This window comes from Bos taurus, chromosome 12 (genome assembly GCF_002263795.3).
Source record: "Bos taurus isolate L1 Dominette 01449 registration number 42190680 breed Hereford chromosome 12, ARS-UCD2.0, whole genome shotgun sequence".
In the NCBI taxonomy this organism is placed as follows: domain Eukaryota; kingdom Metazoa; phylum Chordata; class Mammalia; order Artiodactyla; family Bovidae; genus Bos; species Bos taurus.
Genome location: NC_037339.1, coordinates 29,228,522 through 29,252,359, shown reverse-complemented (window position 1 = coordinate 29,252,359; position 23,838 = coordinate 29,228,522). Strand labels below are relative to the sequence as shown.

Sequence of the window (23,838 nt, the reverse complement as noted above, 5' to 3'; positions counted from 1 at the left end):
TGGTGGTTCCCGTCTGCAGTGAGCTCCTTCTGTTCCATCATATACCATGTGGTCACGTTGTCATTGTTCCACTGGAGCAGCTGTGCATTGACTCTAGGGTTCCAGATTCCTCTAGAGAAGAAATCTTAACAACACTGCTTCTGGTCTTACTGGAAATGCAGCACTAGCAGAGAAGAAGGAAAAATATTCATGTTTTAGAGTAGCTGTTTAAATCTATTATCTAGAGTCATAGAAGTCTTATGAATTTCTAATTAAATCTTATCATCATTTATAAGGCAACTGAAGTTTGCAGCAATTAAATGACTTACCTAAGATCTACAGCTACTTAGCAGAAGAAACAGAATTACAGTCCGTATCTTCTTCTTTATTATTATTATTTTTTTTTACTTTACAATATTGTATTGGTTTTGCCATTCTGATGCCCAATGCAACGTTCATTTTACAACACAATAACCAGAAATCTGGAGGTGGAAAGAAATTGTTCTAGTACCTAATTGAATCTTCTACCGACACATACTCTTCTGTCCCACACCGAACTCCATTCTATACTTTTGGTCCCCAATTTAGGGGAAGCTGACCTCTGGTGAGGCTCACTAGAAGATCAAGCAAAGAGGTTTAAGATAGGACTTCTGAGGGCAAGTCTTTCCCTGAACCACTGATCCACGCTTTGTTCCGTGTCAATACTTCTTCCTCAGCAGCTGGTAGCCATAGAAGGGAAGAACATGGAAGCACTAATTTGCACATACAAGTCCCAATTTTTCCTGGTTAAAAAAAAGTTGAGATTTTTTTTCCTGCCGGATGGCCCAGATGAGCTGTAAATTTCTCCAATTAAATGTTTAATTCGGCTTTTTCTGAGAAAACTTAGGTACCGCTGAGTACCTAAGTCATAACCTGAGTATCACCCAGCAGGAGTTCCCTAATGCAAGCTGCTTTTTGATGCTTTCTAGGTGAATTTGATTCTCCCAGAGAACCAGAGAGAAAAGAATTATTAGAGTCTTCTCATTAAACATTCACCAAGTGTCTTTTACGTGCAGGGTACAGCACAGGAGACAAAACACAATTCCTTACATTTAAATATCATTTTTTAAAGTTGACAAAAGACTTCCAGGATTTGGAATTCTCATTTGGACTTTGTCTCCGAAGTCTATGAGGTGAGATAAACAGCATTAGATCCCTTTCAGGAATGAGGACACCATCCTTGGAAAAGAAAGATTATTTCCCTGATGACTCAGATGGAAAAGAATCTGCCTGCAATGCAGGAGACCCGAGTTCAATCCCTGAGTCACAAAGATCCCCTGGAGAAGGGAATGGCTACCCACTCCAGTACTCTTGCCTGGGAAATCCCATGGACAGAGGAGCCTGGCGGGCTACAGTCCATGGGGTCGCGAAGAGTTGGACACGACTGAGTGACTACCACTTTCACTTTCTTTCAACCAGCTGACACGTATTAGAATTTAACTTTAAAGCCAAACCCTTGACTATGGTCTCCTGGAAATCCACCCACATGGGCCAGTCTCAGTATATTGTTACTGTCGGTGAAAACGCCCAGAAACCGAACCTTGGTTGCACAATAACAGAAGTTCTTCGTAAGCATTATTCAAATATTCTAAAGCCATTCATAAGCTCAGCAACTCTTCTCTAAATCCTTTCCTCCCATCTATTTTTTTCTACTTCTCAGCTCCTCCTGCCACTCTTCCCCCAAACTCCCAGGAAAACCGCTACAGTTTCAAGCAGTCCCCTGTCCTGTTCAGTCCCTTTTTCTACCAGTCCTGCATTTCAACAGTCCAAACAACCAATGAAACTAAACATAAACCATCCCCAGGAAAAGATGTCCAGGGAAGGAAGAAATCAGATGGACACGCCCAGAACTGTCGGCAGAGACAGCAGGAGGGGAAGTGGTAGCCTAACCCACATTTTAGTGCATTCTTTCAATGAATAGTTGTGGATACCCATCAGGAGTCAAGGATATAGTGGTAAACAACACATCTGAAAATCTTCCCTCAAGGAACTCAACTTCCAATGGAGAAAGACAAAAGTGCAGTGTGTGTTAGATACACAGCGATTATGGGGGAAAAAATCAACCAAAAAAAAAGAATTAGGAGATGCTGAAGGAAAGGAATGTTATTAAATTGTCCTGCCATGTAACTATTGTTGTTTGGTTGTTAAGTCATGTCTGACTCTTTACAACCCCATGGACTGCAGCACACCGGGCTTACCTGTCCCTCACTATCTCCCGGAGTTTGCTCAAGCTCATGTCCATTGATTCAGTGATGCCATCCAATATCTCATTCTCTGTCAATCCCTTCTCTGGCACTCATTCTTTCCCAGCTTTAGGATCTTTTCCAATGAGTCACCTCTTCGCATCGAGTGGCCAAATACTGGAGCTTCAGATTCAGCATCATTCCTTCCAATGAACACTCGGAGTTGATTTCCTTTAGGATTGACTTGTTTGACTTCCTTGCTGTCCAAGGAACTCTCAAGAGTCTTATCCAGCACCACAATTCAAAGGCATCAATTCCTCAGTGCTCAACCTTGTTTATGGTTCAACTCTCACATCTGTGCATGACTACTGGAAAAACTACAGCTTTGACTAGACAGACCTTTATCGGCAAAGTGATGTCTTTGCCTTTTAATATGCTGTCTAGGTTTGTCATAGCTTTTCTTCCAAAGAGCAAGCATCTTTTACTTTTGTGGCTGCTGTCACTGTCTGCAGTGATTCTGGATTCCAAGAAAATAAAATCTGTCACTGTTTGCACTTTCTTCCATCTATTTGCCATGAAGTGATGGAACTGGATGCCATGATCTTAGTTTTTTGAATGTTGAGTTTTAAGCCAGCTTTTTCACTCCCCTCTTGCATGCTCATTAAGAGGCTTTTTAGTTCCTCTTCACTTTCTGCCATTAGGGTGGTATCATCTGCATATTTTATGTTGTTGTTGCTATTTCTCCCAGGAATATTGATACCAGCTTGTAATTCATCCAGCCCAGCATTTCGTATGATGTACTATGCAGAGAAGTTAACTCTACTACTGCCCAAAGTACCTGTAAATCTTTTTGTGATTCTGAGAGTTACCCCATGAGACTGATCAGAACACATAGTCTCCTACCTAATTCCTCTGATATTCAAAGCTAGCCATTATCACCACGCCCCCCACCAAAGGTCTCTCCCCCAAGCAGCCTCGAATCCTTAACTTCTTCCCCTAAGGACCTGATTTCAAATCTGTTTGTCACTCTGTGTATGATCACTTACACATTCCTTACATATTGTGTCTAGAATAAATGTAACATTATCACCTGTATGACACCTACAAGGGCAGAACAGGGAAAGCTAGCAACCCTTCTTTTCTAAACTGCATATGCCCTAAGGTTACATTTGTTCTTTTTGTGGCTGCTTCATACTCTTTAACTCCTACTGTTTGTGTCTCTAAAATTCCAAATCCCATGCCACATGCGTTAACTGAACAAGTGACGGCTTCTCCATCCTGTACTTGTGCACTTAGCATCTGAGAGCTAGTTGTGGGGCTTCAAATTTATCCTGGTTCAGTTTCATCCTGTCAGATTCAACTCTTCTTACCAGACTGTGAAGATCTTTTTTGGCTCATCCCAACAGATTTACTACTCATCCCAGCATTCTGTCATCTGAAAATAAGATGAGCCATCTTCACCTAAGTCATGGAGTAGAATACCAGGCAGGATGCTGTGAGATCTTCTTTCCAGATCCCTTCATCATCATCATCACCATCCATCAGACAACGTGTCTTGTTCTTTGTCTATAAAACTGCTTGATCACTGCCTGGTAGACATATAAGCAAAGTCAACCACATTTTTATCTGATGAGTATTTCAAAGTAGAAAATCAAGTTGATCTGACATGTCCTGTTTCTTGGGAACTGCCCTGTTCCTGTTCTCTCTGAGGTGCTCACAAGCCCCCATCACAAGATCCTGTCCTGTGATCTTGCCTAGAATCAACATCAAGCTCATCCAGCTATAGCTTGTGAAATCTACTTCCCTTTTTGAAAAATCAAAATGGCACTTGCCATCTTTAATTTTCAAGCTGCTCTCCTCTTTTTCCAGATTCCTGAGCCATTCATCATGACTGAGTATTCACATTTTCAGTGTTTTCTCAGTGTCTAGGAGAAATTGTCCAAACAAGCGGGTTTTAACTCATTTTGGTTAACGTATTCTATCCTCTTGGGCTTTCACTCCCACAACCCCATATGCTATTTATTCACTTTAGTTCTGAGATCATCTTTTTTGACCAAGAAGACAAGAACAATATAAGAGTTGAGAATTTATATTTTCTTAGTATTTCACCATATTGTAAAACAGGTCCCATACCACAGGCTTGGGCTTCTCTGTAAACATTTTTTTTTGTTTTAAAATATAACTAGAAATTCATCCCTATTTCTCATAGTAGTCTTCACTTTCTGAGCTTTGAACAAGGCTTAGGTCATTCTTTCCATTATGATTCCATTTTTATGAACCCCTAACATTCACCCTTGGATTTTGAAGGAGGCCCTCACTGACCAACACACCCTCCTCCTGAACTGAATGGTCCTTCTGGTTCCCTCACAGTACCATGTACCACCACTGCCACCACCCCTCATTGTCAACTGTGTTGAAACATACAGAAGGGTCGATGGGTATTTATTGAAGGGTGCTCATTGGAAGGGTTGATGTTGAAGCTGAAACTCCAATACTTTGGCCACCTGATGCGAAGAGCTGGGAAAGATTGAGGGCAGGAGGAGAAGGGGACGACAGGGGATGAGATGGTTGGATGGCATCACCGATGCGATGGACATGGGTTTAGGTAGACTCCGGGAGTTGGTGATGGACGGGGAGGCCTGGCATGCTGCGGTTTATGGTGTCGCAAAGAGTTGGACATGACTGAGTGACTGAACTAAATTGAACACAGAGGGCAAAACAGAAGGTAGGGAGCATCTTCAGCAAGGAGGACCCAAGAAACATGAACAGAAAAACTCGAAGGCTGTTAGGAAGAGAGTGACTGGGCAAGTTTGTCTAAAGGGGGAGTTACCATAGGAAATGGTGGAGTATATGCTGGAAAGGTCATTGAATCATGATGCTAGGGCCTTTGAATGCCAGGCTGAAGAACTGGGGCTTTATTCTGTTTGTCCCAGGGAAAGACCTTCATGGACACACATTTTCAGTTGTATTGAGCTAATAAATCTGGTATGCATTTTTAAGTTGTATTGGGATATATCCTAGGGAATCACCCAATTTAGTGTCAAGTGGGTCTCTGGTCTTGCATGCTCTAAATATTCACAGTGAAATTGAGGTCATTGAGGCATCCAGAAAAATAAATTTCTAAGTAAAAAAAAAACTAATTGCTAGATGAACAGATGTCACTCAACTTACTTGAATCCTTTTATTAGTGATCAGTTTATTCATTTTAATAATTTGTTAAACTTTCTAACTCTGGGTGATAAGAAGCAATTTAAGATGAACCTTCAGAGAAACAAAATACCATGTATGAGCTTGACCATAATACTTTATGACTGCTACCATGGAAACCAACAGCAATTCTTCTCACTGGGACATAAATTGGACTTCCTTCTTAAACTGGGCTCTTGTTCAGTGCAATCATTGGCAACACAATGTAACTCAAGGAGTCTGCCTGGCTCATAAATACAAAATGTGGCATTTAAAAAATAGCCTATAAACATGCATGTCATTAAAGCATTTATTTGCTTTAGTTTCAGGTACATAAATTCCTGGCGTTTCTGCTCGAAAAGTCCTGACAGCTGAAACAGCAGGAATTCATGAACCAGTAAGTTATTCTTAGAAAAGCCACTCAGTATAAAGTATATTAGAAGGACTCATATCTCAGCTCTGAATAAAAAGAGGACATCACTTGCCAAATTGTCCCATTTCCAAATTTCCCCCTCACATTCACCAAGTTACTATTCTGTAGAAAAGAAAGCAGATACTGGAGGATCAAGCTAAAATTCAGCAGCCTAAGTCTGAAACAAGGGACCTGGGACTCTAGTTCTCCATGGGGTGCCAGCAAACTGACTAAATAGATTAGAGGCTGTTTATTATTTAAGAAATTGGGAATCTTAACTCATGTCAGTGAAGGCAGATAGACTGAACACATCAGGTGAGTCACGCAGATCAAAAGCACAAGGTCAGATTCACAATGTCTGACTGCCCCCACCTCTTCAAGATTAACAATGTGTAGGTAAAATGCACAGTACTGCACCTTTTGACTTAATAATCTTAAATGAAATGTTGCAGAAATAGCACTAGTTAGGTGGTAAATTTTATATTTAAGAGAAACTTCAAATGCACATACTACTGTATACTTTCTCCATTTTCATTTGCTTTTGTAATATAATTCACCATATTAGCTTAATGACATCACTCCAGGGGCTCTGAAAATGCTAAAATAGATATTGATCTCTTCTGTTTTAGAACTCTAAAGCAAAAGCAGAATTTATGCTACAACGTGAAGCATCTCCTGATAGGCACGTTGCATCAGAGAGGGAGGAATGGAATGGCACAAGTGCTTACTGGGTTTCAAGTTCACTTTGTAGCATTGAAATTGATGCTTTGCATGCCGCTGCAGCTGTAATGCTTGTGCTCTGTGACACCCACATTTTCCACATGGTGGTACACAGAGAAAATGACAATATTTGTTTGATTCTGGGGGTAAAAGATGGGTTTGTTAATAACTGGAAGCTAATCTTGGCTTTACTTTGCCACCTTGGAGAAGGAAATGGCAACCCACTCCTGTATTCTTGTCTGGAGAATCCCATGGAGAGAGGAGCCTGGTAGGCTACAGTCCACGGGGTTGCAAAGAGTTGGACACGACTGAGCAACTTCACTTTCACTTTGAGGACTGAGGGCATCAACCTGCCCGCACACCTGTAACATTCATGACCCAAAGGCTGGGAAGCTCTGATGAGGAATAATCGTGGCATAACAAAATTCAGAGTAGAGCCAAATGCCGAATGAACAAGGCCACGATCTACCCAGAGTTTTGCAGTGAAGTAGCATGACAATAAGAAAGTGTTGTAAAATATTTTAGGAACCAGGAATTCCCTGGCCATCCAGTGGTTAGGACACTTAAGCTTCCACTGCCGGGGGCACGGGTTCAATACTGCAAGCCACGTGGCAAAACAAACAAAACAAAACCTCAGGAACCAAAACATATCAAAACAAGAGATAGGGAAGCTACTCAGAAGATTATACAGACATTAGCTACTATTAATAGAGTGATTATTTCCTGCCTAAAGATCTTTAGAAAATATGAATTCAGGGCTAACCTCCCATTGTTTAATGAGCACAGGAAATAGAAATTGTTTACTTAGATACTCCTGAAAGAGGGCTTCCCAGGTGGCTCAGCAGGAAAGAATCCACCTGCCAAGACAGAAGAAGAGAGTTCAGTCCCTAGGTTGGGAAGATCCCCTGGAGAAGTAAATGGCAACCCACTCCAATATTCTTGCCTGGGAAATCCCAGAGGAGCCTGGTGGTCTACCATCTATGAGGTCAGGTCACAAAAGAGTCAGACATGACTTAGTGCCGAGGACCAGCCCTGGCTGATCCAGGGTATTCGAAGGAGAGACGGCGTAGGCGAAGATCAGGAAACAATTGCTTAATTAAATGTTAATTAAGGATATAAAGAGTATGAGGCTAGCTCAGTAAAATTCAGTGAAGAAAAGAGGCTGAAATAAGGATAGCTCAGTGAGGAAATTCAGTGGAGAAAAGAGGCTGAATAATTCAGCCAGAAGGTAAGAGAAAGAACGACATGGTGAGACCAAGTTTCGGTGAACAAGGCCCGCACTTTATTTTCCAAAGTAGTTTTTATACCTTAAGTTATGCATAGAGGATAATGGGGGAAGGGGTAGAGTCAGGCAGCAAGCCAGGCTTTCTTCCTGCAAACTTATCATATGCAAAAGCTTAGGTGATTTGCATCATCTTCTGGCCCGGAGGCCTGTTAACATTTTAAGACCTTTTCTTCAGAAAACTTATTTTTCTCTAAAGGTGATTGGTCAGGAGCCACCCTCCAAAAGCATTAGATAAAGTTGCATTCCTACAGAGCAAAGGTGTGGTGGGCTACAACAAGAAAAAGAATGAACTCAAGGGTCCCAGGTTACAAACATTAAAGCTACTACTTACACCAATTATATTAATCAGTACACTGCCAGGGACACAGCAGGTAAGGGATATGGAGACTTAGCAGCAAACATTGGCCCAACAAGTGAAAATCCCTTCACCAATACAATTTCTAATCAATCTTTTAACTACTCAAAAGAATCTGTGTTTAGACAGTTTAGAACATCTCCTGCCTCTCACAGTTGGGAGGCTCTGAACAATCACATGTGGCCAGAAAAACCTATTCAGGCAGGCTAGAGGATTTCCAAAGGAGTTTGTAGGTTGAACACTGTCACACCCAGGAATTATTAACTGGAGCTGTAAGCTAACTCTTTTTTCAGAGAGGTAGTGGGGGACAGCCCCCCGTAAAGTCAGAGGTGTAGGTGAAAGCACAAAGCAGAAAGTAGGCAGACTCTGGTTTTGGGGGTATATACTCGAGAATTTCCAGGGGGACTCCTGAAGCTCGATCCCGCCTTTGCGTATGCCGAGCCTCCTTCCTCATGACCTTTGTCATGGGTGGAGCTCCTCACGCTGGCTCCCGGCAGTGATAGAATTCCAGTTGAGCTATTCCAGATCCTGAAAGATGATGCTGTGGAAAGTGCTGCACTCAATATGCAATATGCCGGCTCCCGGCAACTTAGAAACTAAAACAAGCAACAAGCTTATGAAAGTGCTATTATCAAATCCATGCGCTCTTGCTAGATAGAGATTAAGTAGATCATGACCCTGTGAGCTAACCTTGGTGCGCTGGTCCCAGTTCAGCCACTTGTGACCTTGAACACCTCTCTAATTTGTTGTGTGCTTCTCACTCTGCATCTTGAAACAGATCAAAGTAAGACTTGCCCTAACCTTTTTTCATGTGAGTAGAATGAAAAGAAATGAGGAGTTGAAGGTGAAACTCTGGTACTGAAAGAGTGAGGAAGCTCAGCAGTGAGAACCTGGCTAATCTCACTTGATGGGCAACTCCTGCAAGTCAGAGAAGGAAGGTCACCAGGGTGCCAGCTCGCAGAAACAAGACTGGCTCTTTGCTCACACACAATGCACGGACTTTGGTGGGTTCAAGTCAGAGATGCCGGCATCTCACTGCACGGGTGCTCTCAGAACATCAGGCACTGGCTAGATCCACAGCCTTCTCTCATGGGCGGTGCTCCTACCTCCCAACGTGAGACTAGGACTTAGGACTTTATGAGCTGGTTTCACAAGTCATCTTTATGTGAACAAAGTGGACAGCACATTCAACAACCTAACAAAGTATGAGTACCCTAATCACATGACTCTCCTATCTCATTCCTACCAGATTCCTCCAGAGGAACTGTATTACATATATATCCAGGAAAGCATTCTTTGGATTACATAACCTGCAAATACTGTGAGTAACTTTTTTCATAATTATATCTTGAGTACAACTTTAAGTAAAGATTAAAAGGGTAGAATGATATTTTGTTAAAGGCTCGGCTGTGGATGTAAAGAGGGAGCAATAGGTTTTCAGAAAGTACCTAGAATAGTTGTTACACTGAAAGAATTACGGAAAAAAAAAAGAAAAATCCTAGTTTTACCAGAAGATAGATATGAAGGCTCTCTTTAATCTTGTCTCCTCAAGTTTGGGTCATTTCTACAATATTTTATCATATTTTTTCTAACCCTTGCTAACTTTACCTTTATGGGGCTTCCCTGGTGGCTCAGTAATAAAGAATCCTGCTGCAATGCAGGAGATGCAGGTTCGATCCCTGGATTGGGAAGATCCCCTGGAGGAGGAAAAGGCAACCCAGTCCAGTATTCTTGCCTGTGAAATCCCATGGACAGAGGAGTATGGTGGGCTACAGTCCATGGGAGTCACAAAGAGTCAGACAAAACTTAGTACATACTTTCTTAAAACAATAGTCTACAAAGGAGGTGAGCTAAAGCAAAAATCACCTCACACGTTTATCCTACTCTTCCACGCTAAGGTCATATGATACCCCAGTGGATTATTTTCAGCCACTTTCCTGGTGCTGGCCCTGGTGCTTGTCACACTGGGCTTGGGATCATCTGTATCTCCTGGTTGTCCTTGGTTTTCTCTCCTTGCCCATCCAGTTGAGTGCTGTCAGAGACAGATGTCCATACTTCATAATCGTTAACAGAGGCTCGTATTCTAATTATATGTAACTAAACTGGAGTATTAAGTTTGCCTCATTGACTCACCCATTCTATTTGCAGATATCTCAACCACAACTGCATTACAACTCTCAGACCTGGAGTCTTCAAAGACTTACATCAGCTGACTTGGCTGTAAGTATTCTAGCTTTTCCTTCTCTGGGATCACAGTCCTAATGATACTCATCAAGGCTCATAGTTTCCATCTATTTATGTATCTTGCTTATCATACCAGTTTTTCTGCTTATCACATAATCTGGAGCACGTTGCTCTGGCAATTCAGATCATGGCATGCCAGATGATAGCTGTGTGAAGAGACATCAATGCTGTGCTTTCTCAGGTGGGCTTCTGCGCCCAGCAGTAGGCTTGCTAAGTCATCCATCCATCCAGTGTTTACCTGTAACAGGAGTCTCAGCCCAGCTCTCTGTTGGCCTTCCGGCCCAGATAATTCTTTGGCTGGGCTGGGAGGGTGGGGTGGGGGTGGGGCGGAGTGGAGGAGGGATGGAGGGGTGGGGCTAGTCCTGTGTGTTTTTGGATGGTTAGCACCCTCTGTGGTCTCTACCCCACAAGATGTCAATAGTACTGGCTCCCAGAGTCATGCCAATCAAAAATGTTTCCAGACCATCCCAAATGTCCCTTGGGGGCAAGAGTGCCCTCTGTTGAAAACCACTGACTTAGAAAGTAAGCAAGTTGAAGACTTTTTTGATTTCTAGAGAATGTATAGAAACAACTGAAAACATGAGAGCTTGTAGTGTTTCATCACTTACCTGGCTGAGCCACCAGCTCCATCCCAGGGAGTCTTTTATCAGAGGTCCACGTTTTCATCAGGGGAGATGAACAAGGGCAGTTAGAAGGCTGTGTCAGTTTTCCCATTTCTCGAGGTCAGCCTGGTCCAGAGGAAAAGCCAGGACTTCAGTTTCATCCAGATCCTTGTGTATGCCATAGCCCTGTGCTTTATGTTCCAGGCAATTTTCTTAATCTCCTAGGCCTCTTTTTCCTCATCTGTATTTTTTTTCCTAATGCCATTTTTGTAATTAAACTTTTTATTTTGTATTAGAATATAGCCAATTAACAATGTTGTGATGGTTTCAGGTGAACAGAGAAGGGACTCAGGCATACACATACAGGTATCCGTTCTCCCCCAAACTCCCCTCCCATCCCAGGCTGACTCATAACATTGAACAGAGTTCCCTGTGCTCTACAGTAGGTCCTTGTTGGTCATCCACTTAAAATACAGTGACTGTATTGACTATAGCCCCCCAGGCTCCTCTGTCCATGGGATTCTCCAGGCAAGAATACTGGAGTGGGTTGCCATGCCCTCTTCCAGGGGATCTTCCTGGCCCAGGGATTGAACTTGCATCTCCTGCATTGCAGCAGGATTCTTTACCACTGAGCCACCAGGGAAGCCCCTTAAATATAGCAGTGTAAACTATAATTATAATTCCTTTTTTTCTAAGAGGGATGTTGTGAGAATTATGTATGTAAAGTGCCATATGCAAAATGCTTGTCATATAGTAGGTGTTCAGTGAGCTTCCTTCTCAGAATCCTACCCTCAGATTCCTCTGAGGGTAAGGGGAAATGGTAGCTGGCTTTGAAGGCAACAAGAGAAAAGAAGTCATATTTCCCCTTACAGTAATTTTTTCCTAAGAAAATACCATATAGAGTTTAAAACAGTGATTTAAATTTGTAAATCTTTTCACTCTTTCACCCTCAAAGCTCCCAATAAGTTTGTTTGCATTCATTTAAGTTCCATGAGTCTAAGGAATCACTTTCTAAGAATTCTTTTTCATTCATTCTTCATTCAGTCAATCAGTAGATCAAAGCATTTATGGAGCCCATAAATCAGCCAATAAATAAGAACAGCTTGTCCGGACCTATGTATCTAGAGGCGGAGGGTCTTAAGTCCAAAGGGAGGTGGATGAAGGGAATGAAGACCACCAGGATGGACTTGATAAGTGCTGGGGGAAGTGGGGGCTTGGAGGAAAGTGTTTCTCCAACCACAGTGGGGAGGAAAAGCTCTCTGGGAAGAGACATGAGCCAAGTGTGGACAGACAGGAAGGAGGAGAGCAGGTGTTGGGGGAGGCAGGATTGACATGACCTTTTATTTCTTCCTGGCTGTATTTCACAAACATCTCTAACATTGGAAATGTTTGTGATGTGTTTTGTCAGAATTCTAGATGACAATCCCATAAGCAGAATTTCACAGCGGTTGTTTACTGGATTAAATTCCTTGTTTTTCTTGTAAGTATTCATCTACCTTTCAATCCATCTGTCTATGAATTGCAATGACATCTAAAACTAGCTTACGAAAAAGAGCTTTAAGAAAATCAAGTCTCTAAGATTTCTATTTGTCAAAACATTTCCTGTATTTCAAGCCACAATTACTGTTGCTACTTCCTAGCCATGGCTCATGGCATATTTTAAGCCTACTAGTTCATTTCCTTTTAATCTCCTTTCATTCCTTTTAGTTTTAAGGCATGTTTTTATTTGCCATGGTTGACCAAAGATAGTATTCATTTTTATCTTCTTACTACATTTAAATCTGTCAGAATCTCCCCAGAGTTCAGCTCCAGCTACATTTTTTAACAAAGAAAAATGTGTTTTTGCCCAGCAAGAGCCACTGAAAATTCCAAAATCTTTGTCTTACCAACTAAACTTTTCTCATCATTACATTTTCCGTGTTTATTAATAGACTGGATGGTTTGTCAGCAAGGGATTATTATGCTCCTTTACAACTGATCATATAGCATCGTTAATATTCCATTTGTGAAATGGGATATCACAATATCATAAATTAATCGTGCAACTTAATGTTCTCATGAGTTGTCTTCTTCCCCAAATGTCCCCCCTCCCCACTGTCATCACTTCTTAGATTTAATGCAGTTTCCAATGTGACCTTTTAATGCCATAAATGATTAGCATTTCTCTTAAAGTGAAACTTTGGATGTATGATGCTGGAAATGATCGTAACTTTGAAGTTTACAAGGAAAATTACCATGAACTTCAAAACTATTACCCAATATACTTTTGTTTCATCTCACAAAGTCATACTGTTTCAAATTTATTCCTAGGTTATGTATCACACTTATACATTCATAGTTTCTCTGACATCTGCTCCCTTATCCATGCCTCATGTGTATCTAGAGACCATTTTGAAGGGGTAGTTATGTTTATGGTTTTCATCCTAATATATTGATTTTAACATGCAAGTTTCCCAGTTGTGGAAATAGTGAAAACACCATCCCTAAAGTGGCATGTCATTTTGTCTCTAATCAACCTCTTCCGCGTGTAAAGGTCCATGGTGAACAACCACTTACAAGTCCTTCCGAAGCAGATGTGCGCCCAAATGCCTCAGCTCAACTGGATGTGAGTATAAGCTTAGTGGCTGATTTATTAATCGACCAGATTCAGAAAGCTAGCCCTGCAGGTAATTCACAATTACACAGAAAGCTCATCTGTGCTTTTCTTTCTAAAACCAAAATCTGATCATATCCCTTCCAGGCTTAAATCCATTTTATATATAATTTTATTTATTTGGTTGTGCTGGATCTTTGACATTGCACTTGGACTTTCTCTAGTTGCAGCACACAGGGGGCTCCTCTCATGGCAGTGGCCTCTCTCATGTGGAGCACGGGCTCCAGAGGATAGGCTCGCTGGTTGTGGTGCACGGGCTTAGTTGTTACACAGCATGTGGAATCTTCTTGGATCAGGGATTGAACCCATGTCTCCTTCATTGGCTGGAGGAATCTTATCCACTGCACCACCAGGGAAGTCGTATTTGGACTTTCAAGGGACCACAGTGTTTATGTGTAATTGCTGTATTTTAAGAGCGAAAAAAAAAGTTGAGTTCCCGCAAGTCCTCCAAGATGGTTTAAAATAGGAATTTATATTAAGGGTAAGTTAATTAACGATAATGTAGACATTTGAAACATTAAACATCAGATGTTCTAAGATGCAAACAGTAAAATAGGATTTTAAAGGCAATACAAAGGAATTGGTAATTTTAGTGTGAGTGTGAGGAAGGTTCAGAGGCAGTAATATAGCTACTGTCTGGACCTGGAAGACTGTAGGACGCCGATCATAAAAAGAATTAGGAGACTTGGCAGAACAGCCGACCCTCTCATTCCTCGGCGCTGCTGGGAGCGGTCATGTCAGGGTGTTCCTGAGGTTGTTCCCTGACGACGTGGGTGCTGCTGTCATAAGGCTCACCTGCGTAATCTCTACCCCAGGGCTACTCCAGCATCAGCAGGCATCACAAATAGCTTAGGGACTTCAGATAGACGGCTGGACCTCAGTCCTAGGGTTTCTGATTTAGTGGGTCTGGGAGAGCCTGGGAATCTGAACATTTAACAAGCTCCCATGTGATGCGGAGGCTTGGTCCTGGGCACCCTTGGAGCAGCTCTGCTTTCAGCATCAGCACCACAGAGGGAGGTAGAAAGAACGGACATTTTCTGTTACATGGCTTGGAGTCTGCATCCTGACTCTGGCATCCAGTATTTGGAAGGCAAACTAGACTGAGTTTCTCCTTCAGCAAAACAGAGACACAGATATCCACCTGATGTTGGGAGGACATGAGAATTTAACCATCTGTGATGCCGTGGCTAAGTGTCTAGGAATCCGATTCAGGCAGATCTGAGTTAGAGGGTCAGTTCTACCACTCAGTAGCTGTGCGACCACAAGAAAAGTGCATTTCCAAAGTCCTCAGATTCCTCAAATTATTACCTCAAATGGGAGGTAATAATGCCAGCTTCTCAGGAGGGTGTGTTATGCATGCGGAACAGCCCCTGACACTGTGAAAGCCCAATAAATGGAGTTGCTGCTATTATGGTGGCAGCATTATGAGAATTAATAGCATGATGTCCAGCATAGAGAAACATTCACTAAATAGTGGGCTGCCCTTTTGCTCAGTTTTTTTTTTAAAGTTCTAAAATTAATTGGAAGGGGAAAAGAAGCAGAATGTTAATTATACTGTTCATGCAATAATTAGGAGGAAAGCCTAAAAAATTGGAATGAAGTAAAAATAAAGTTTGAAACTGTTACATCACTGACAAATGGCTTAAACATATGATTTGTGCAGAAACATTAAAAAAAATTTTTTCCCTCCATGCCTTTTAGGGATTTGGAAGGCAACGGGATAAAATTCCTCACGAATTCCACCTTTCTGTCGTGCAGTTCTCTCACAGTGCTGTAAGTATACAACGGTGAATGAGGGGAAATCTAGCAGCTTTGGAAATCAAAAGAAAACATTGACAAGGAATTTCAAAGTATGTTTTGTTTACAGCCTTGGTCTGAAACTACAGTACTGGAAAATGCACACATGGATGGTGGGGCCAAGCCTTATGATTAGCTGCCAACCATTTAAGCTTCCTTCTTTCTGAGGGCAGTTGTTATTTCTGTGCACTGCCCACCCCCCCTCCCCGCCCCAGCTGACCTGGTACCATGGTCATGAAGGAAATGAGATAATGTGTGTGAAAGTGGTTAGTGTTGCTGCCAGTGACACATCACTTAATATTTCTCTCTTTAAAGAAAAAAAGTTTATTCTAAAGAGAAGAATTTCGAACACATTCTGGTTGGGCAAAGATTCTGATTGCTGTTTTGTGTTTTTTATGAGGGCAGGAAGGCAGATGGATCAGTTAATTGGCACATTTGCGTGGTAAGCTTAAAAACCCAAAAATGTGCTTTTGCTTTCATCACAGTTCTCCATATATAGTTAGTGCTCAGTAATGTTTGTTGCTTGGATGGGTAGTTGGAAAAGAAAAATCATTGTATATCCGTTTGTGGTGGTCCAACCACTTTTCACCAACAGAAAGAGACAAAGCTATTGCCAGGTTACAGATTAATCAATCAGATTGAAGATTAGCATACTCAGTAAGGAAAGAGGGTGTCCCACATAGGAGATGGGTAATGAGAGAGAGCGCTGGAAAACTAAATGAATGACACCCATGCCTTCTATTTCATAGCTCCATGTAGCTTTTGAGTCACCTTCATACTCATTCGGTGACTTCCCTGGTGGCTCAGATGGTAAAGCGTCTGCCTACAATGGGGAAGACCCAGGTTTGATCCCTGGGTTGGGAAGATCCTCTGGAGAAGGAAATGGCAACCCACTCCAGTACTCTTGCCACGGACAGAGAATGTGGTAAGCTACAGTCCATGGGGTTGCAGAGTCGGGCACAACTGAGAGACTTCATTTTCACACTCATTATCTCATTTGTTAACACCTCTGTAAGGCGGTCAGTCGCCAACCCCCTCTTTTTTGCCATTTGTCCTGGAAGATTCCATTTCAAACAGAGGAAATGTAAAACCAGTGTTCCCCCACCCCCAATTTAAAATCTGTTTGTGGCCCAAATGGGGTTGGTTCATGCTTTGCTCTTTCTGAGCCTTCTTCTTGTAAGGAAGGTGCCTTGCTCAAAGATCCTCTCGAAGCCTTCTCTGAGAATCATTAACAGGGCCCAAATTTGACATTCTGTGTGTATGTTGGGAAAAGAAAAGCTTTCTAAAATAATCAAAATCCAAACAAAGTACAGCTCTGTAGCCCACGCTTGGCGCCTCAAGTTCCGTGTGGCAGCATGTCCTGGAGCCAGTGAGCATATGGAGACACTGTCAGTGAGAAACCGCCACCTGTGTCCCACTCCAGAACGTGCCTCACCTCGAGGTTTATTAAATTACAGCCAGATCAATGGCATTTCCCAATGAGAACTGATTACTACAGCAGACTCAGACCAACAGTGCTGACTCTCACCATGTCTTACAGGTTTCTGCCTAGAAATCAAATTGGTTTTGTTCCAGAGAAGACATTTTCTTCATTAAAAAATTTAGGAGAACTGTAAGTAGCATTGTCTACTAGGAAAAATATGATTGCTTCTTCAAGATTACAAATTGAAATGACTAGTGAGACTGCTTTTTCACTAGTAGCAATCAAAATCCTGTAGACTGATATTCAAAATCAATTAAGAAAACCAGCACTATCCTGAAAACAAATTAAAATCAGACAGTGGGCTTGATATGGATTTAGCCTACTCTGATTTCCCTGCCTGTTTTCTTTGGGTGATTTCATATATGTGTGTGTTTGGGAGTAAATAAGTTTTCCATGGCCCCTTAAACTCACAGATTGTATCGCTGACAGCTGGAGTACAATTAATTCTCTGTTGAAGTTTGCTGAATGAATAATGGACTGAATGAAATAATATTAATTAGCTATAACTAAGCAAAGGAATGAACATGCTTATTATCCCTTAAGAATTTATGACTTCTAGAACAAATGAAGCAAACAGAAATGTCTAGAAAGAGGATTAGGCTCACTGAAAAATATTCAGAGAGCTCTTGTACATTTTTCCATTCAAATATATATTTTGTAGATCTAAGCCTTTTGAAAATCATCTGTCTTGCTATTAATTCATTGCTGCCCACAAAGTAGGGCATCACTGGAGTTTAAAATTGTCTGTGACATTACAAATAGGGTAGAGATCTCCTCCTCCTGATCTGAAGTCTAAAAAATGGAAATCCATTTCTTAATCATCTTCTCCCCCATTCTTTATACTGTGTTTTGAAATCCAGAAAGGATGAGAAAAATAGTTCAGTCAGAGTAATTTCAAAAACACTTATGAATAAGATAATTTAATCTAATAATGAGCATCATAAACCAAACCCACACATATTTATTAAGTGCCTACAAAGTACAAAGCACTGTATTAGAACTAAAATGCTACCATTTTATGGCAAAAAATAAAAGACTGGTCACTCCTTTCTCACAGAGGAATTCCTAATCAGACCTTGGAGGATGGATGTGGATTTGGGTTATAGGAGTGAGATGGAGGAGTAGCCCAGGACAAACAAAAATGTGTTTTTATACAAACTTAAGAAAACAGTGGTATGAAGTCCACATTTGGAAGATTTTCCTAATCCTCCTCTTATCCTACACTTAGGCAAAGCGCTCCCTCAAAAAAAGAGCCTAATTAAGAGATGCTAGTTTTCCTTTTTTTATCACCACCAATAATTCATTCCAATCCAGACAGCATCAGCATGATGGAAGAAATTCAGAACTAAATAGAATGAACTTGAACAGGGCATTTATATTTCTTAAGCTGACAAAAATGTCAGATAATTTTACTGTGCCTCCATGACCATAAACCCCTCCTGGAGAGGAATAAGTCCACGTAGGTGAGATCACTCAGATCCTTTTCACGCAGAAGACTACTCTATCTCTCAAGGTAGCACTTTGCAGGACGTTCTCTAGGTGTATGAGGTCGTTGTCCTCTTGCTCTGTTGTCAGGTTCCCTCTGATCTGTGCACACCTGAGGCTTTCCTCTGAGCCGCGGCCCACATGTGCTCCTTGCACCTGGAGCACCAGACCAGAATACCAGCTGGCAGCCTGTCTACACTTGGATGTCATGACAGCACCGCAAAAGCCATCTTTTGAAGTTAATTTACAGATGACCCTTACCCCACAGCTTGCTTCTCCCCCTCGACTCTCCCGTCTTAGTCAAATGATCATTCTTCCTGGCAGCCTGGCTGGAAGAGTGCTCCCTTCCTTCTACCTCTCTTGACATTTGATATCTCTTGATATCCCATCAACCCATAAGTCCTGCCAGTGCCTCCTTAAACCCTCAGCAGCTCTCACCTGGTCCAGGGCCAGAGGTCCCCCTCCTCTCAATCTCTGCCTTTTCATTTTATCTTTCATTCTTCTAACAGAATTACCATACCATAACCCAGAGCATATTTTGCCACTGTCCTGTTTAACATTGACCCTGATTGTTGCCTGCGATAAGGCAAAGTTTTTACTGAGGTTCTCAAACATTAATGTTCAGAGAAATCACAGGGAATTCTGGCTTTAAATGCATATTACCAGATCCCTTCCAGAGATTCAGGTGTAATGGTTATGGAATGGCCCCAGCAAGGTGCTCTTCTTACAAGCATCCTTGATTCAGATGCCTAAATTGTACTCTGAGAAATGCTGCCTTGGGAAGTATTCTCAGCCTTCCCATTTTGACTCCACTCTCTTTTCTGGGCTCACCTCCTCTATGTCTTGCCATCCTTTCATCCACACTAGACCACTTACTGACTCCTGACGGTGTCACCGACTTTTAGCCTCTGTCCTCTGGTCCCACTTCATCCTCACCTGAATACCTGCTCTCCTTTGACTCCACCTATACAAATCATCAGTTCAGTTGCTCAGTTGTATCTGACTCTTTGCAACGCCATGGACTGCAGCACGCCAGGCTTCCCTGTCCATCACTAACTCCTGGAGCTTACTCAAACTCATGTTCACAGAGTCGGTGATGCCATCCAACCATCTCATCCTCTATAGTCCCCTTCTCCTCCCGCCGTCAATCTTTCCTAGCATCAGGGTCTTTTCCAGTGACTCAGTTCTTCGCATCAGGTGGCCAAGGCCAAAGTATTGGACTTTCAGCTTCAGCATCAGTCCTTCCAATAAATATTCAGGACTGATTTCCTTTAGGATGGACTGGTTGGATCTCCTTGCAGTCCAAGGGATTCTCAAGAGTCTTCTCCAACACCACAGTTCCAAAGCATCAAACCTTCAGTGCTCAACTTTCTTTATAGTCCAACTCTTACATCCATACGTGACTACTGGAAAAACCATAGCTTTGACTAGATGGACCTTTGTTGGCAAAGTAATGTCTCTGCTTTTTAATATGCTGTCTAGGTTGGTCATAGCTTTTCTTCCAAGGAGCAAGCGTCTTTTAATTTCATGGCTGCAGTCACCATCTGCAGTGATTTTAGAGCCAAAAAAATAAAAGTCTGCCACTGTTTCCACTGTTTCCCCATCTTTTTGCCATGAAGTGATAGGACCGGATGCCATGATCTTAGTTTTCTGAATGTTGAGTTTTAAGCCAACTTTTTCACTCTCCTCTTTTACTTTCATCAAGAGGCTCTTTAATTCTTCTTTGTTTTCTGCCTTGAGGATGGTGATATCTGCATATCTGAGGTTATTGATATTTCTCCCAGCAATCTTTATTCCACCTTGTGCTTCATCCAGCCCAGAGTTTCTCATCATGTACTCTGCATAGAAGTTAAATAAGCAGGGTGACAATATACAGCCTTGATGTACTCCTTTTCCTATTTGGAACCAGTCTGTTGTTCCATGTCTAGTTCTAACTGTTGCTTCCTGACCTGCATACAGATTTCTCAGGAGGCAGGTCAGGTGGTCTGGTATTCCTATCTCTTTCAGAATTTTCTACAGTTTGTTGTGATCCACACAGTCAAAGGCTTTGGTATAGTCAATATAGCAGAAGTAGATGTTTTTCTGGAACTCTCTCACTTTTTCGATGATCCAGCGGATGTTGGCAATTTGATCTCTGGTTCCTCTGCCTTTTCTAAATCCAGGTTGAACATCTGGAAGTTCACAGTTCACATACTCTTGAAGCTTGACTTGGAGAATTTTGAGCACTACTTTGCTAGCGTGTGAGATGGGTGCAATTGTGTGGTAGTTTGAACATTCTTTGTCATTGCCTTTCTTTGGGATTGGAATGAAAACTGACCTTTTCCAGTCCTGTGGCCACTGCTGAGTTTTCCAAATTTGCTGACATATTGAGTGCAGCACTTTCACAACCTCATCTTTTAGGAGTTGAAATAGCTCAACAGGAATTCCATCACCTCCACTAGCTTTGTTCATAGTGATGCTTCCTAAGGACCACTTGACTTTGCATTCCAAGATGTCTGACTCTAGGTGAATGATCATACTATCGTGGTTATCTGGGTCATGAAGATCTTTTTTGTATAGTTCTTCTGTATATTCTTGCCACCTCTTCTTAATGTCTTCTGCTTCTGTTAGGTCCATACCATTTCTGTCCTTTATCGAGCCCATCTTTGCATGAAATGTTCCCTTGGTATCTCTAATTTTCTTGAAGAGATCTCTAGTCTTTCCCATTCTATTGTTTTCCTCTATTTATTTGCACTGGTCACTGAGGAAGGCTTTCTAATCTCTCCTTGCTATTCTTTGGAAGTCTGCATTCAAATGGGTGTATCTTTCCTTTTCTCCTTTGCCTTCTGCGTCTTTTCTTTTCTCAGCTATTTGTAAGGCCTCCTTAGACAACCATTTTGCCTTTTGCATTTCTTTTTCTTGGGGACAGTCTTGATCCCTGCCTCCTGTACAATATCATGAACCTCTGTCCATAGCTCTTCAGGCACTCTGTCTATCAGATCTAATCCTTTGAATCTATTTGTCACTTCCACTATATAATCATAAGGGATTTGATTTAGGTCATACCTGAATGGTCTAGTGGTTTTCCCTACTTTCTTCTATCTAAATCTGAATTTGGCAATAAAGAGTTCATGATCTGAGCCACTGTCTGCTCCCAGTCTTGTTTTTGCTGACTGTATAGAGCTTTTCCATCTTTGGCTGCAAAGAATAGAATCAATCTGATTTCAGTGTCCACCATCTGGTGATGTCCATATGTAAAGTCTTCTGTTGTGTTCTTGGAAGAGGGTGTTTGCTATGACCAGTGAGTTCTCTTGGCAAAATTCTGTTAGCCTTTGACCTGCTTCATTTTGTACCCCAAGGCCAAATTTGCCTGTTACACCTGGTATCTCTTGACTTCCTACTTTTGCATTCCATTCCCCTATAATGAAAAGGACATCTTTTTTGGGTGTTTGTTCAAAAGGTCTTGTAGGTCTTCATAGACCCATTCAACTTCAACTTCTTCAGCATTATTGGTCAGGGCATAGACTTAGATTACTGTGATATTGAATGATTTGCCTTGGAAATAAACAGAGATCATTCTGTCATTTTTGAGATTGCATCGAGGTACTTCATTTTGGACTCTTTTGTTGACTATAATGGCTATTCTGTTTCTTCTAAGGGATTCTACAAATCATTAAGCTTTGCTTAAACACTCTATAATTTCCCACGCCAAGTTTGATGAGTCCTTCCTCTGTTTTTAATCTGTACTTCCGTAGTAGCCCTTGTTTCTATCTTTTCTTATTTTATAATCTAGTTTTTAAATTCTAAGCTTTTTTAGAGAATGAATTTTCACAGTCATTTGTAACTCCCGTATATCCATCAGGAGCACCACAGCATCAGAAACAGATCTTTTGTTTGACTCCTAGGCAATTTCATATCTGTTTCACTTTAACACTTTCTCTGGCTCAGAAGGATATTTTGGACTTGAAAAGATTCCTGATTCCTTCTTTACCCTGACAAATCTTGTTTTCACATTCTCTAGAAACGCTTCCCTGCGATTCTTTCTGGATTGGACAGCCCTATTAGAGTCAGATCTAAAGTCTCAATTTCTTCTAAAAAAAAAATTGGCACCATGTAAAAATAGACAAAAAATATGTGAACTTATCCATTCAGGATTATCTCGGTGGATATTACATGGTCAAAACTCTTAGGTGGAATGCAAAATACGTGGAAGACACTGGTCTTGACCTCAGAAAGCTTCTAATGTAGTTGGGTAAACAAGATATCACGTGTGTGAACCAAATAGGAATCGTAGAAACAAGGAATGGTTGAAGGTACAAAAAGTACCTAAAACAGAGGAAACTAACGAAAGTAGACCTTGAAGCTAGGTTGGGAATGTGTTGGAGAGCAGCTGAGAGGAAATTCCAGACTGAAACTGGATAAGCAGAATGTCACCCGTCTGAGAGTGGTGGAAAACATACCCATTTGGCTGAATCACATGGCTTAGTTGCGTAACAAGCTCTCAGGTTGGTTAAAGTGGATTGTATTTTCTGTTATGTCAAAGGGGATGATGACAGTTGTGAGGAGTAACAACTATGGCATTTATTTTCATTGTAATTGCTTTGGGATTTTCACTGTCACCAACAGGGACCTATCGAGCAATATGATATCGGAGCTACCACCCCACATTTTCAAAGACCTGAAGTGTCTACAGAAACTGTAAGTTCTTCTTCCCACCCCCGTCATCAGAGTTAAATGGCAACATCTTGAGTTTCCAAAATAATAACATCCTGATGCTTCTTTCCTCCTCCCTTCTAATGGTACAAAAGGAATCTGTCGTCCAATCCTCTTTTGTATCTCCACAAGAGCCAGTTTGGAAGTCTTAAACAACTTCAGTCTTTGTAAGTGAAATGTAACAGTATGTTGATTGTGATGTTAGTGGGTTGCTTTACTCAGAATCACATTTATTTATAAATGAGTGTTTGGCACACAGGAGGGCTTTTACTGTGAGCATGCATTGTCAGACAGTGGTGAATATCATGGTTATCGAATGACAAACAGAATCTCATTTTTTACCATTCAGTGTATAAAGACCATTTCTGGGTTTGAAGCTACACACAGCTCCTTCCTGAAAACAGGATTCTCATGGAAATATCTCATCTACGGTTCTCACAAAGATTTAAATTTGCAATAGTTTCATCACTAAGTAGTTGGTTAAAAAAAAATTTTTTAAGACTTCTCTACTTTTTCCCTTTCTTCTTTCCTACAGCCATCTACTTGATAATCAATCTGCAGAGCACGCTTTTTACTTTCCAAACAGTAAATAAAAATTACTCCACAAATATGAACATTCTGACAAATAGCAGTGTTTTACAATTTCAAATGTACTAGATTTCAAATGGTGCCAAGAACTCTGCCAGTTAGTCCTAAAACCTCAACAATTCCTGTCCCATAAAC

General features: G+C 41.4%; 1 protein-coding gene across 2 annotated transcripts in view; it reads left to right on the top strand.

Moving 5' to 3' along the window:
- The window catches only part of RXFP2 (relaxin family peptide receptor 2), a gene marked incomplete at its 5' end in the record, with an annotated part of 98,540 nt that overhangs the window by 58,486 nt on the left and 16,216 nt on the right, over positions 1 to 23,838 (top strand). For both annotated transcript variants that reach the window (XM_059892002.1, NM_001304277.1), the window contains 8 exons: positions 9,409 to 9,480; positions 10,308 to 10,379; positions 12,414 to 12,485; positions 13,539 to 13,610; positions 15,360 to 15,431; positions 16,996 to 17,067; positions 23,029 to 23,100; positions 23,211 to 23,282. In XM_059892002.1, coding sequence (XP_059747985.1) covers positions 9,409 to 9,480; positions 10,308 to 10,379; positions 12,414 to 12,485; positions 13,539 to 13,610; positions 15,360 to 15,431; positions 16,996 to 17,067; positions 23,029 to 23,100; positions 23,211 to 23,282 — 576 coding nt within the window. The remainder of the gene's footprint in view (positions 1 to 9,408; positions 9,481 to 10,307; positions 10,380 to 12,413; positions 12,486 to 13,538; positions 13,611 to 15,359; positions 15,432 to 16,995; positions 17,068 to 23,028; positions 23,101 to 23,210; positions 23,283 to 23,838) is intronic.